The following is a 13,703-nucleotide window of genomic DNA, read 5'->3' on the forward strand; positions in this document are numbered from 1 at the left end:
AAATACCACCACAACAATATAAGGAGTTTGTTAAGAAAACCGAAGACAAAAAGAAAGGTCCTACGAAACTAACACTGGCAGAAACTTTTGCTATGCATGACAAACTGGCACTCGACAGTCCCAAAGCCCAGGGAATAACAAGAGTCGAAGAATTCATTCTGGATGACGAGCCATTATCTCTCGTGAGTAAAGACGCACCATCCAACACTTAGAACCACGGTACAACATGCCCAGCCGTCATTATATCCTTGAGCGATTCGGCCGTGGAAGATTCGAGAACGATTCACAAACATCCAAATTCCGATTATTGAAATATGTCGAGTAAAGCGGAACTAATACACAGCGCGGTCTTCGGGACGCAATGAGAAACGGACCGCATTGCGTCCCGAAAGTAAACATCATGCTTGTCGTAGACCCGGGTAATGCCAATGCTCAACTCACGGCTTTAGATCAACTCATGCCGCTGGATAAAAAACACAAGAATACCTGACTGCTGCTGACAGCCGCTACAAACTACATCAACATCATTTAACTGTAAATAATAGATATCATATGTATATAGAACTAGATGCAAAACGCCAGACTCGACTGCGTCAGCAACATTGAAGTATGGAAAACTAGATGCGTTTTAAACGGCCGCCAGCAGGAGACTTCCCTAGTAGGCTGTTGTGAACCTTCCAAGCGAACCTAATTAAGTTTTTATCTAAAATACTTCGAAATCGGCAAAATCTTGACTTGAATCTATCTTCAAAACAGTTTTAAAACTTTCACATGTCGAAAGTAGACAGAAGGGAAATTATGGAATAACGGGAGCAATTTTAACAACTTTAATGGTTGATTCGCAAAATTAAATGAATTGAATGTAGTTTAAAGCTGCTGATACAGAATGGGGACTTGAGTATTTTATTTACTGTTTTAAAATGTTAACTTGATACTGAAATAGTCGTTTATTTAAACCTGAGAGGCTTTTTATACAATTATTGTAACTAATGCACGAAACATTAAAAGCATCTAATAGCTTGGGGGGGTTATGGGATTTTCACTGAGGTTGTTTGTGTGTTTTGCTTTTTTAACACAGTTTACAATATTATTTGCACGTTTTACTGACTGACTATGCCATTTCTGTTTGTTATTTATAATGTTTTGTGTTTGTCACTGAATAAACAGGTCAGTTTCTTGTTACCAACCGTTGTGTGTTATTCAGACTCACCTAATTCAGCTGGCTAGTTGTTATCAAGAGTACTAAAACTCTTTTCAACATGAGTCTGACAACTAAGTAAGGAGGCTAAATAACTTTAAACTTTAACACATGCTCAGATAGGCCGGTATCGGTGTCGGCCAGTATCGGTATCGGAAGTGCAAAACATTATCGTATCGGATCGGAAGTGCAAAAACCTGGATCAGGACATCCCTAATAACTATGGTATGTTCCTTAAACTATGGGAGCTGCAATTAGTTGCCCATTCTGTATTTATGCCTCTTTTATCCTGAAATGTTTCAGAACAAGAGGCAATATTTTGCCGTTGAGGCGTGTCATAACCTGAAAATTCTGTTTGTAGAGACGATCGTAAGTTGAGGTAACACTTTATGTGAAAACTGTTTTAAAATAGGTCATTCATTGAAGGTCTGCCTTATAGTCCGATGCCGCTTATAATGCGTAAAATACAGTATGTATTTATTTCCACATATTTTTATTTATTTTTTGACCTCATTTCTTATTTTTGTATTTATAGTCAATTTTCACTTTTATTTATTTATTCATTTATTTGTTTTAATTTTGGAATCTTTGAGCCTCCATAACACTCCATTGCGACTTATTGCACAATTTATAGTCTGAAAAATATGGCAGTTGTTTTGTATTTTGATTGTAGTTTGCAGTACTGTGTTATTTTTCCCTTTGCGTGAATGTGCTGCTCCTTGCAACTATCTATTCACTGTGTGACTTTGTGAGCTGACCTTTTTCTTATGTCGTATTGACGCCACTGCCACTGTTTCTCTGGTTTTGCTGCATGTGTGGGCAATGCAGCAGGTACTCCAGGCATATTAACAGTCTACTTGTTCATGTGTTTGTGATTTTGCCTGTACTGTGATTGTGCATTGGTCCTCTTTGCCTGTTGTGTTTGTGTTTGTTTCTGTCGGTACATGTATGACCAGTGTTTGCGTTTTGTGTTGAATGTTCAGACTGTTATTAAGTGTTTTTGCATCCCAGTACATTTTTGATGGCTAACGTGTGTGTTTTCATACTCAGGGGCAGTATCGCAGGTTTTGGACAGTCTAGAAGAGATTCATGCTCTTACAGACTGTAGCGAGAAGGATATGGATTTTCTCCACAGTGTTTTCCAGGATCAACATCTCCACACTCTGTTAGATGTGAGTCGAGTTTCTTAAGAATTACGTATATTTCGTTACCCTGGGTTCGACAGTAAGGGTGGCCAAGATGTTCCAGTTCCAGTATGCCGCTTTCTAGGGTAGGGGAGCCACAAATGATTGCTGCCGATCCGTAGGGGGCCTATTTTCATAAAATCCAAATATTTTCAAAACCAAAGCCGCTAGTGACCTAAAACCAAAACAGGCACCTCCCTGAGGCATATATGAGTCTCCATGAGCAGTAACATAAAAAAAAACAATTCAAAGTCATTCCCTAATAAAATCCCGATTAATTATTTTTTTTAATACAAGTAAACAAGTATCACAAAACTTAAAATAGCTATAAAATTCTCAAATTTTACGCTAGATGCACAAAAATCATCAAATGCAAAGATAATCGCCTATACTTTCAGGATCAACAGCAATATTTAAGATATACAAGTTTTTGCCCAAAATAGCAACCCTTTTTTTTTTTTTTTTTTTTTAGTTTTCAACAGCTAATAAATCATTCACTTTTCAAATCAGAAACTTAATACTTGACGAAAGCATGCAGAATCATCTTAATTTTACTCAACAAAAGCAAAATTTGCATTTTTCTATATACAATCACAACTTTTTTAGGTTGAATTCCGCTATTGTGTAGAGATACAAAATCCAACATGGCGGCAGTCACAAAATAAAGACCTTTTTAAGTTGAAAATTCTTGTAAATAAATGCTTAATTTGCAGAATTTCTATTGATACAAACATATAACGGTCTAGATTCTTGGTTAAAGCAAAAAACGTGCAGTTATCATTCATTTTACGTAAATATTTCAAGCCAAAGTTACGGAATTGTGTAATCCAACATGGCAGCCGTCACGAAATAAAGAGCTTTTTAAGTTGAAAATTCTTGTAAATAAATGCTTAATTTGCGGAATTTCTAAAGATATTAACATAAAATAATCTAGATTCTTGGTTAAAAGCAACAACAAAAAAACAACAACAAAAAACGGGCAGTTATTGTTCATATTAGGTAAATGTTTCAAGCCAAAGTTACACTAATTTTATCCATTGATTTTTTTTTCTCTTCAGAACGTTTCAAACTGCATGCATGGTGCTATTTAATATAATAATTACCTCGAATCCTCCACCAAATCACTGCTTGTATGCAGTAAAACCTTCGTCCTATTTCCACCTAAATCCGGCGTTTGAAAGCAGCGTGTGTTCGAGTTAATCACAGTGAAAGCCAACCCAACATTCTGCCTAGGTCGGCCCCCTATGGGAAGGCGTGGCACAATGTCTGTGGGAGCTGTCTTGTCAACTGATGGTGGAGTCTGTGTGGGGTTCTTTGGAGCAGCTTGGTATGCCACCTTATATGATGCTAGCAGTGCTCTGTGATTTACCAGTTTAACACTGACAAAGCGGGACGATTGTTGGAAATATACAGCATGTTTTCACTCGGAAAAAAACTCAAGCGGCCTATCAATGTCATTGAGGTCTAATGTCTTTCAGTGACATCTTAATTTATTTGGCTCCCCGCTGTCTGCTGTAAACATTTTTAGACACCGTAAACAGACTGGTCGTTCTGCGTCTCCCACTGTATTAAAAGTCAAAGCCAAAAGCTACATACGCTTCAGCATATTTGATTTATCATGGTAACCCTAATGTTGAGCAACTATCATTTCTTAATAGTGGTAGTCCGATAATATAATCCACTATCATAAATGTCAGGTAATGAGCACCTTTGATTGCAAGGACCACACATACTGTATATTAGCCACTATTTGGGTACTTGTTTCGGTCAAATACTTATGATCATTTCTTGGTAGGTGAGACGATCTCCGTTACTAACCGTTCTTACATTTCATCGTGCTGTTTTTTTCTGGTTTTACAGTTATATGACAAAATCAACACCAGGTCGTCCCCACAAATCCGAAATCCTCCTAGCGATGGAGTACAGCGAGCCAAAGAGGTGAGCTCTATGAAACCATCATTGCTTCTTAAATGCATATTTAACGATTCTCCGTTTACATTATTAACCCTTTCGTGTACGAATTGATTTTTTTTTTTCTTCCTAATTTTTTAAATTACATTCGTATAGGGCAGGGGACTAAACCTGCGGCCCTTGGCCCAATTGTGGCCCCCGGGATAAAATTTTGCGGCCCCCATTTGCCATCCAATAGTAGTGTAAGTGTGCAAGTATTTTGCAAATAAGAATTTAAAAAGCAAGTAGTAAAATATTATAAATAGGAAATAATACTTAAAGCAGCACCAGGTAACTTTTCAGTTTTAGTCGATTTTAGCGATGCCGGTGGACAAAAGCTGTAGTGTTTTGCCATCAAGGAAGACTGCGTTTCCCATGAGGACCAGGGCACACCCGCAGTGTCGTAAAACAGTCAATCAATCAAAAATCAATCTCCCGTTCACCTGTAGATGGATTAAACAACAGTTCTGTTTCCAGCGGCTGTGTGAAGGATGAATAGTCATGAGGTAATGAATCCAATTTTGGCTAAACAGTAGCATATGACAGTTAGCAAGCGTGTGTTTAACCACCCCACCCAAACTCGTCAGCCCGTCAGTTCGGTTGGGGGGGTATAACGCCAGCGAGTGAAAGCCAGGCCAATGATTATTCTCTGTATCCTGGTAGCCTCCCTTTTCTTTTCCTCTTCAGACAAAACTTTTTGTCGCGCTGCAATCTTTACAGAATTCGCGCGAAAGCGTTCGCATCGACTTCCGTATGCCGTAAAGCAGTAAGCACATTTGTAGTTTTTTATTGGTGTGGCGCCGTATGCCATAAAGCAGTAAGCACATTTGCAGTTTTATTTTGTGTGGCAGGGTTCCTGCCACCCTTCTCAAAGTTAATTAGTGCTGGTGAAAACGATACAAATCCCCTCAAAATATAAAAAAGGTGTCATTCAACTAGTTGTCAGTCGACATATCACAAATGTTATGAAAATATTTTGTAAAGGTTGTGAAAAGTTAGCTAGTGTTACTTTAAAATATAAATGAAAAAAAAAGTAATAAATTATATATATATATATATATATATATATATATATATACATTCGAATAAGTGAGTATGTAGTTTGCTCTTTGAATGATTTATTTATTTTGTTTTGTTTTATAAATCTCTTGTGACCTCGCATAGCTTAACACTTTGATGGCAATACGCATCCATTTTAACTAGGATGGGCTGGAAACGATCAAATGAGCCATTCCCAGTTAAAATGTAACTAATGAAAACTAACTAATGACAACTTTTGAATAGATGTCCACACCAGTTAGTTAATAATTCATTCAAATTAGTTTTCTGTTTGTTTCATTGCTATTATTCATTGTTTTGTTTTTTTTTCTAAAGGTACTGGAGACAATCTCCTGTTATCCAGACAACATTGAGGCCAAGGAGCTCAGAAGGATCCTCACACAACCACACTTCATGGTGTGACATGCACACATCATCTCAATTTGAGTTTTTAAATGTATTTTTTTCAGGAGGTAGAATGATAACATACACAATCCAAAACTGGATTCACAAGAATTTATTTTGGATTCTGTTTCTGCATGTAAGTGCAATTACAAGCTTTTGTGTGAGAAGTGGAGGACCGTATGCAATCCGCATAACTAGCCTGGCCACAAAGCTGCTTAGCACCTGAGCTGGGTGAGCGAGGATAGACTTGCAACGGAAAAGCTAGAAATCACTCCCAGTGCTTCAACCTGTTGTTGGGATGAATGTTTATGTGTTCTACTGTCGGGAATCATGGCTGAAACGGAACAAGAGAGGAAATTATGGATGTACTCAGGGATTGATCGCAGAGGCTGAAGGATTTTATGAGGGATTTCCTGTCGAAGGTGTACATTTTTTTCTTTCTTTCCGAGTATATCTCTACATTAATATTCATGTATATATTTAAAATTGCCTGTGTGTGTACGCACTGTATGTTTCAGACTTTTTATAACATTACGTATTCCATGAAGAGTGTGCTTAGATAGGAAAGTGAAGAAGTTAAAGTTCAGTGCAAGTTGTCAGCGATGTCATGAGCAAAAATATTCACACTTGTTGTGTGCCGTCAAGTTTGAAGCTACCTAATTGCCGTTTATTTTTTGTGCATGTAAGGAAAACTGCACACAGTCATGTGCTTGTCTAAATGGTCTTAAGTCCGCAATTGTGACACACTTGGTCCGCTTCTATCCAATTAGCCCACATTGCCTTGTGATCTTATGCATGCTGCTTGTTTCACACATGCTAGCATTACACACCGCTCAATTGGTCGGTCCAAATTCCTGAAAATTTGTGTGACAGATTCAAAACTTGCAGCTTTATTTAGAACAAAACTAGAGGAGTACTGTGAGAGCCGTTCCCTGCCAACGCAGACCAATTCGAAAGCATCATTATATTTGGTAGAGTGGGCACTCGCTGAAACAAAGCTACTCGGCATACAGATAATAATCATATTGTATATATATATATACATATATGTATATATAATCTTATTTTTCAAAATCAATTAGGACCTCTTTGACCTGTTACCCTGCAAATTAAACCCAAACCCTGAAACATTAATAACTCAAATTATCTCCTTGTAAGCATTATCCAGTAGGTTACGTGTTGATGACCTAACAGCTAGTTAGTAAAAACATACAGTGGGTCTGTGACATGATCAGTGGCTGCAGAGGATTAGTGTAAGCCACACTCTTTAAAGTCCTCCACATACTTAATGTGTGTGTGTTTTAGCTGTAAATCAACGTTTTGCCCATTTTCACTCAGGCTTTGCTGCAAACACACGATGTGGTCGCCCATGAGGTCTACAGCGACGAAGCGCTTCGAGTGACCCCCCCGCCCACATCCCCTTACCTGAACGGAGACTCACCTGACAGCACCAACGGAGACATGGACCTGGAGAACGTTACCCGAGTCCGGCTGGTTCAGTTCCAGAAGAACACAGATGAGGCCATGGTGCGTTCACACACAGAGTCAATGCCATTAACGATGATAGCCGTCCAATCATGTGGCTCTTTTCATCCTTCTGGTGTGAATTTAAATTAGTTAGTCACTAGTACAGTCCCTGACAAAACTTTTGTCGCTTATCCATTTTGTAGAAACAATTGCTAATAACCTGACTTTTAATTATTCAATTGGTTTCAGAAATGGCTCATATGAAAGCTAAGACCCTCCCAAATGATGTTCAATGTACAAAAATATATTTGTTTCACTGAAAAAAGATTGATCATTTAATGAAGACATAAAGGTCAAATTTTGGCAAGACAAAAGTTTTGTCACCTACAGAAAGTAGTGTGAAAATTGAACAAAAAATGTACTTCAAATACAAAAATATGTTACATAACATAAGCGAATTAAGTAGTGGTGCTGTGAGATCAAAATTTAATATTTTGTATGACCTCCATGGGCTTCGGCAAGGATTCATACAATTTATTGATGAAGTCACCAGAAACATCAAACAAAGCAGTCTTGCATGCCTCCCAGAGTTCATCAACATTCTTGGGTTTCGTCTTCCATGCTTCCTCTTTCATCCTACCCCAGACATGCTCAATGATGTTTATGTCTGGGACTGGGCTGGCCAGTCCTGAGGGATCTTGATCTTCTTTGCCTTGAGGAACTTTGAGGCAGAGATTGAAGTATGCGATGGAGCACCATCCTGCTGCAGAATTTGTCCCTTTTTATGGTTAGGAATGGAAGAGGCAGCTAAGATTTGTTGATATTTCAGACTATTTATGTTGCCTTCCACCCAGCAGATCTCTTGCACACCCCCATACTGGATGTAACCCCAGACCATGATTTTGGTAATGATGTAACCACCAAACTTCACTGTTTTCTGAGTGAATCTCGGATCCATGCGGGCTCCAGTAGGTCTCCTACAATATTTGTGGTGACTGTGGTGTAATTCAATGGAAGATTCATCTGAAAAATCCTTTTGCCACTTTTCCAGCGTCCATCCTTTTGATAGCCTGTGGGCCTTGGCAAATGCCACACGGTTTTTTAATTGCCTGCACCCTGGGAGATAAATAGTCTGAAATATCAACAAATCTTAGCTGCCTCTTACATTACTAACCATAAAAAGGGACAAATTTTGCAGCAGGATGGTGCTCCATCGCATACTTAAATATCTACCTCAAAGTTCCTGAAGGCAAAGAAGATCAAGATCCTCCAGGACTGGCCAGCCCAGTCACCAGTCATGAATATCATTGAGCATGTCTGGGGTAGGATGAGAGAGGAAGCATAGAAGACGAAACCCAAGAATGTTGATGATGTTATGTAACATATTTTTGTATTTGAAGTACATTTTTTGTTCAATTTTCACAGTACTTTCTGTAGGCGACAAAACTTTTGTCTTGCCAAAATTTGACCTTTATGTCTTCATTAAATGATAAATCTTTTTTCAGTGAAACAAATATTATTTTTGTACATTCAACATAATTTGGGAGGGTCTTAGCTTTCATATGAGCCATTTCTGAAACCAATTGAATAATTAAAAGTCAGGTTATTAGCAACTGTTTCTACAAAATGGATAAGCGACAAGACTTATGTCAGGGACTGTAGATATCCAATCCATTTAAAATGGGTAATGCCAAGGTCAATCAACAATTAATTGATTAGCAACTGAATCTACAGCTACAGGTAAGAGTTGCGACGTACCTGACTTACATGATTTTGACTTTATGACGCTTGAGAGTCCAGCATTTTGTCTCAGGTCGTTTTTTTTTTTTTTTTTTTTTTTTTTTTTTTCAGTCGCGTAAACAGTACCTACAGTCATGTGAAAAAAAATAGGACACCCCATTAAATATTCAGTTCTTTATTAAGAAATGTTCACAAATCAACATCTGATCTTGTTTTTCTTTATCTCTGGAAAAGAAAGTGATTTAATTGCATGTGAACAACAAAAAATAACATTGTTTTACTCATTAAAGCATATCAGCAAAAATGCAAATTCTAACTGAGGAAAAAGTTACGACACCTGACCAACCAATAGCTGGTGTTACCCTCTTTGGCTGAAATAACTTCAGTGAGACGCTTGTTGTAGCCATCTACCAGTCTTTGACATCGGTCCGAAGAAGGTTTGGCCCACTCCTCAACGCAGAATTCTTTCAGCTGCAAGATGTTTGAGGGGTGTCTTGCATGTACAGCCCATTTCAAGTCACCCCACAGTATCTCATTGGGTTTAAGAGCTGGGCTTTGACTCAGCCATTCTAAGACTTTCCATTTCTTCCTTTTCAGCCAGTCCTTTGTAGATTTACTGGTATGTTTTGGGTCATTGTCATGTTGCACAGTCCAGTTTTACTTCAGCTTTAATTTTTTTTTACAGATGTTCCTCAAGCACCCTCTGATACACGATAGAATTCATGGTGGATTCTATGATGATGAGCTGGCCAGGTCCAGCTGAAGTAAAGCATCCCCAAACCATGACACTTGCCCCTCCATGCTTCACAGTTGGTATGGGATTCTTTTCCTGGAAAGCTGTATTGGGTTCACGCCAAACATGTCCTCAATTCTGGTGTCCAAATAATTCAGTTTTAGATTCATCCGTCCAAAGAACATTATTTCAGAAGTCCTGGTCTTTGTCTACAGTCACTCTGTCAAACTTCAGTCTGGCCTTCATGTTCTTCTTGGAGAGCAAAGTTGCACACCTCCCATGAAGGTTATTATTGTAGAGGCATGCACTTTCACATCAACAGTAGCAAGAGCCTGCTCTAGGTCCCGAAGACATTTTACGGTTTTTGGAGACTTCTTTGAGCATCTTGCGGTCTGCTCTCGGGTTTGAACTTGCTTGAACGGCCAGACCTGGGCATGTTGGCAGTTGTTTTGAATGTCCTCCAATAGTAGACTATTTTTCAGATGGTGGAATGGCTGATTTTATATTCTTTTGAGATCTTTTGAAATCCCTTACCACACTCTTAAACGTCTACAATCTTCTTTCTGAAGGTCTCAGACAGCTCCTTTGTTCTCACTATGGTGTTTTCTCTCACTTCAACAGTCAGGGGCACACCAAACTAAATCTGAGGTTTAAATAAGACAAGCCTCCTACAAAACACTGGGCAATGGTGTTCTAATCATGTGCACCTGATGTGATACACCTGTGTGTGATTTTAGCCATTTTAAGTGGGATTGATTGTGGAGGTGTCCTAATGTATTCCTCAACAGAAATTGCATTTATTTAAAATATTTTACAGAAAATTATACATGTATATAAAAATCAGTTTTAATTGTTTAGGTCTATTACTTGAATCTCTCAAGATTGTAAAAATTGATATTAAATATCCAAATGACCAAATATGTAAGAAAAGACAGGCTTCCATAAGGTGTCCTAATTTTTTCACATGACTGTAATACATGTTTATGGATAGTTATTTTGAGATTTCGGGGTAGCATACTTTTTAGGGATACTTAAAGGGTTAATTCCGACTTGCGCGGAAATTCGGGTACAGAACTCGTTCGTACCGGGGAACTACATGTATTTTGATGGTCGGTTAATCGTTTTGAAAAGAAATTTCTGACCTGAAAATTGTCCAACTCCTCTTTTTTAACCCTCCTAAATCATTGGCTGCTTTTGACGGCGATACACGTCTAATCCATTTTGACTTGGAAGGCTGGCAGCGATCATACAATCGTTGCTAACCACCCTGTCAAACTGGATTGGACGTCTATCACCGTCAATAGCATTGAAATATGATCACTCAATGTCAGCCAACCTAGTTGAAATGGATTTTATGTCTATCAATGTCAGTGGATTTGAATGAATAGCAAATGATTTTTTTTTTCTTAACATTTAAATTTCTTTAAAAAAATAAAAAATAAGAAAAAAACTTTTGTTTTTCAGATTAATCAAAAATGTGGAAATATATCTTAATTTTTTTAAACATGTATCTATTTTTTTATTATTATTTTTTTACATTTTCTCAATAGTAAATGTGAAATTTGATGTTACTTTTTTTTTCTTTTTTTTAAAAAACTAAATAGGGAAACAAATCTGATTTATGTAGTCCTCAATCTTTCATGCTGGAGTACAGAAATTTTATTTCAATTTTATTTTTGCGGGTAAATGCATATGATTTACTTTTGTAAGCCAAAGAAAATGATGCATGTTTTACACCTATATTCCTTATGATAGTATGCCAAAGTTGCTGTGTGGTCAATGTAAAAGCAGTTCATTTTTAGATCAAATTTGGTTCTTATCTCATCGTTGGTGGTTGTGAATGAGTTAAAAATATACCCAGACCCTTACTCTGATCATTCTTCCTATCAAATATCTTTTCTCAGACCTGCTGTTTCTATTTCACAGGGCATTACGCTGAAAATGAATGAGCTCAACCACTGCATCGTGGCCCGAATCATGCACGGTGGAATGATTCATCGGCAAGGTCAACTCCCATTTCATTTTATACGTCGTATAATGTCGCTTAAATAGGCTCAATCTTTTACTCCTCACCTTCAGGCACCCTGCATGTAGGAGATGAAATCAGGGAAATTAACGGCATCAGTGTTGCAAATCAAACAGTGGAACAGCTCCAAAAAATGCTTGTGAGTAGTTGTTGGTCATTGTGCTAGAAAGTCTCCCGATAGTATTGTGGGATCTTTCTCATTGTTTGTTTTTCACAGAGGGAAATGAGAGGAAGCATCACGTTCAAGATAGTACCTAGTTACCGCTCTCAGTCCAAGTCTTGTGAGGTACAGAGCCAAACAAACCCTAGTTCGCGCACATGTTTAAGTACAAGGCGACAAAAGCATTGGAAACTTTTTTTTTTTTTTTTTTGCAGAAGGAGTCACCAGATTTGTCTCAACATTCAGCTGCTAATGGTCACGCAAGCGTCACCAGCTCTATTCTGGTGAGTTTACCTTGAAAGCAATAAATACAGTATACCTCAAGTAAAACAGAAAACAGTATTAATTAGTGCTGTGCGATATGGCAATTTTATATTACGATATACAAGAGAATTTTTTTAAAAATTATTTGGTGAAAAATTGTACAACAATTATGACAGCTGTTACCCACGCTCACTTTATTTTTGACTTAACAGTTTACAGGCCTGCCACAAATGTTAAATTTATCAAGTAGTGATGCAACCTTAAGCTATCCAGTGTAAACACAGGAGACACGGTAGGATACATATTTTTCTTCAAATGTTAAGATAACTAGTTATTAACTACAGTGGGGCAAATAAGTATTTAGTCAACCACTAATTGTGCAAGTTCTCCCACTTGAAAATATTAGAGAGGCCTGTAATTGTCAACATGGGTAAACCTCAACCATGAGAAACAGAATGTGGAAAAAAAAAAACAGAAAATCACATTGTTTGATTTTTAAAGAATTTTTTTGCAAATCATGGCGGAAAATAGGAATTTAGTCAATACCAAAAGTTCATCTCAATACTTTGTTATGTACCCTTAGTTGGCAATAACGGAGGCCAACCGTTTTCTGTAGCCCTTCACAAGCTTTTCACACACTGTTGCTGGTATTTTGGCCCATTCCTCCACACAGATCTCCTCTAGAGCAGTGATGTTTTGGAACTGTCGTTGGGCAACACGGACTTTCAACTCCCTCCACAGATTTTCTATGGGGTTGAGATCTGGAGACTGGCTAGGCCACTCCAGGACCTTGAAATGCTTCTTCTGGCTGGGTGTTTGGGATCATTTTCATGCTGAAAGACCCAGCCACGTCTCATCTTCAATGCCCTTGCTGATGGAAGGAGATTTTCACTCCAAATCTCTCGATACATGGCCCCATTCATTCTTTCCTTTACACAGATCAGTCGTCCTGGTCCCTTTGCAGAAAAACAGCCCCAAAGCATGATGTTTCCACCCCCATGCTTCACAGTGGGTATGGGATTCTTCGGATGCAATTCAGTATTCTTTCCTGTGTTTCTACCAAAAAGTTCTATTTTGGTTTCTTCTGACCATAACACATTCTCCCAGTCCTCTTCTGGATCATCCAAATGCTCACTAGCGAACCGCAGACGGGCCTGGACGTGTACTTTCTTCAGCAGGGGGACACGTCTGGCAGTGCAGGATTTGAGTCCCTGGCGGCGCATTGTGTTACTGATACTAGCCTTTGTTACTGTGGTCCCAGCTCTCTGTAGGTCATTCACTAGGTACCCCCGTGTGGTTCTGGGATTTTTGCTCACCGTTCTTGTTATCATTTTGACGCCACGGGGTGAGATCTTGCATGGAGCCCCAGATCGAGGGAGATTATCAGTGCTCTTGTATGTCTTCCATTTTCTAATAATTGCTCCCACAGTTGATTTCTTTACGTATAAGCGTTTTACCTATTGCAGATTCAGTCTTCCCAGCCTGGTGCAGGTCTACAATTTTGTCGCTGGTGTCCTTCGACAGCTCTTTGGTCTTGG

At 38.4% G+C, this 13,703-nt stretch overlaps 1 protein-coding gene across 17 annotated transcripts in view; it reads left to right on the forward strand.

Moving 5' to 3' along the window:
* The window catches only part of LOC130906348 (peripheral plasma membrane protein CASK-like), a 73,499-nt gene that overhangs the window by 44,177 nt on the left and 15,619 nt on the right, over positions 1 to 13,703 (forward strand). For 10 of the 17 annotated variants that reach the window (XM_057820608.1, XM_057820637.1, XM_057820719.1 and 7 more), the window contains 8 exons: positions 2,249 to 2,370; positions 4,243 to 4,320; positions 5,707 to 5,787; positions 7,114 to 7,302; positions 11,642 to 11,720; positions 11,795 to 11,880; positions 11,959 to 12,027; positions 12,117 to 12,185. In XM_057820608.1, the coding sequence (XP_057676591.1) occupies positions 2,249 to 2,370; positions 4,243 to 4,320; positions 5,707 to 5,787; positions 7,114 to 7,302; positions 11,642 to 11,720; positions 11,795 to 11,880; positions 11,959 to 12,027; positions 12,117 to 12,185 (773 nt within the window). Of the gene's footprint in view, positions 1 to 2,245; positions 2,371 to 4,242; positions 4,321 to 5,706; positions 5,788 to 7,113; positions 7,303 to 11,641; positions 11,721 to 11,794; positions 11,881 to 11,958; positions 12,028 to 12,116; positions 12,186 to 13,703 lie in introns of all 17 variants that reach the window. The other 7 variants (XM_057820655.1, XM_057820629.1, XM_057820674.1 and 4 more) reach the window with 1 other exon arrangement.

This window comes from Corythoichthys intestinalis, chromosome 2 (assembly GCF_030265065.1).
Source record: "Corythoichthys intestinalis isolate RoL2023-P3 chromosome 2, ASM3026506v1, whole genome shotgun sequence".
NCBI classification, from domain to species: Eukaryota; Metazoa; Chordata; class Actinopteri; order Syngnathiformes; family Syngnathidae; genus Corythoichthys; species Corythoichthys intestinalis.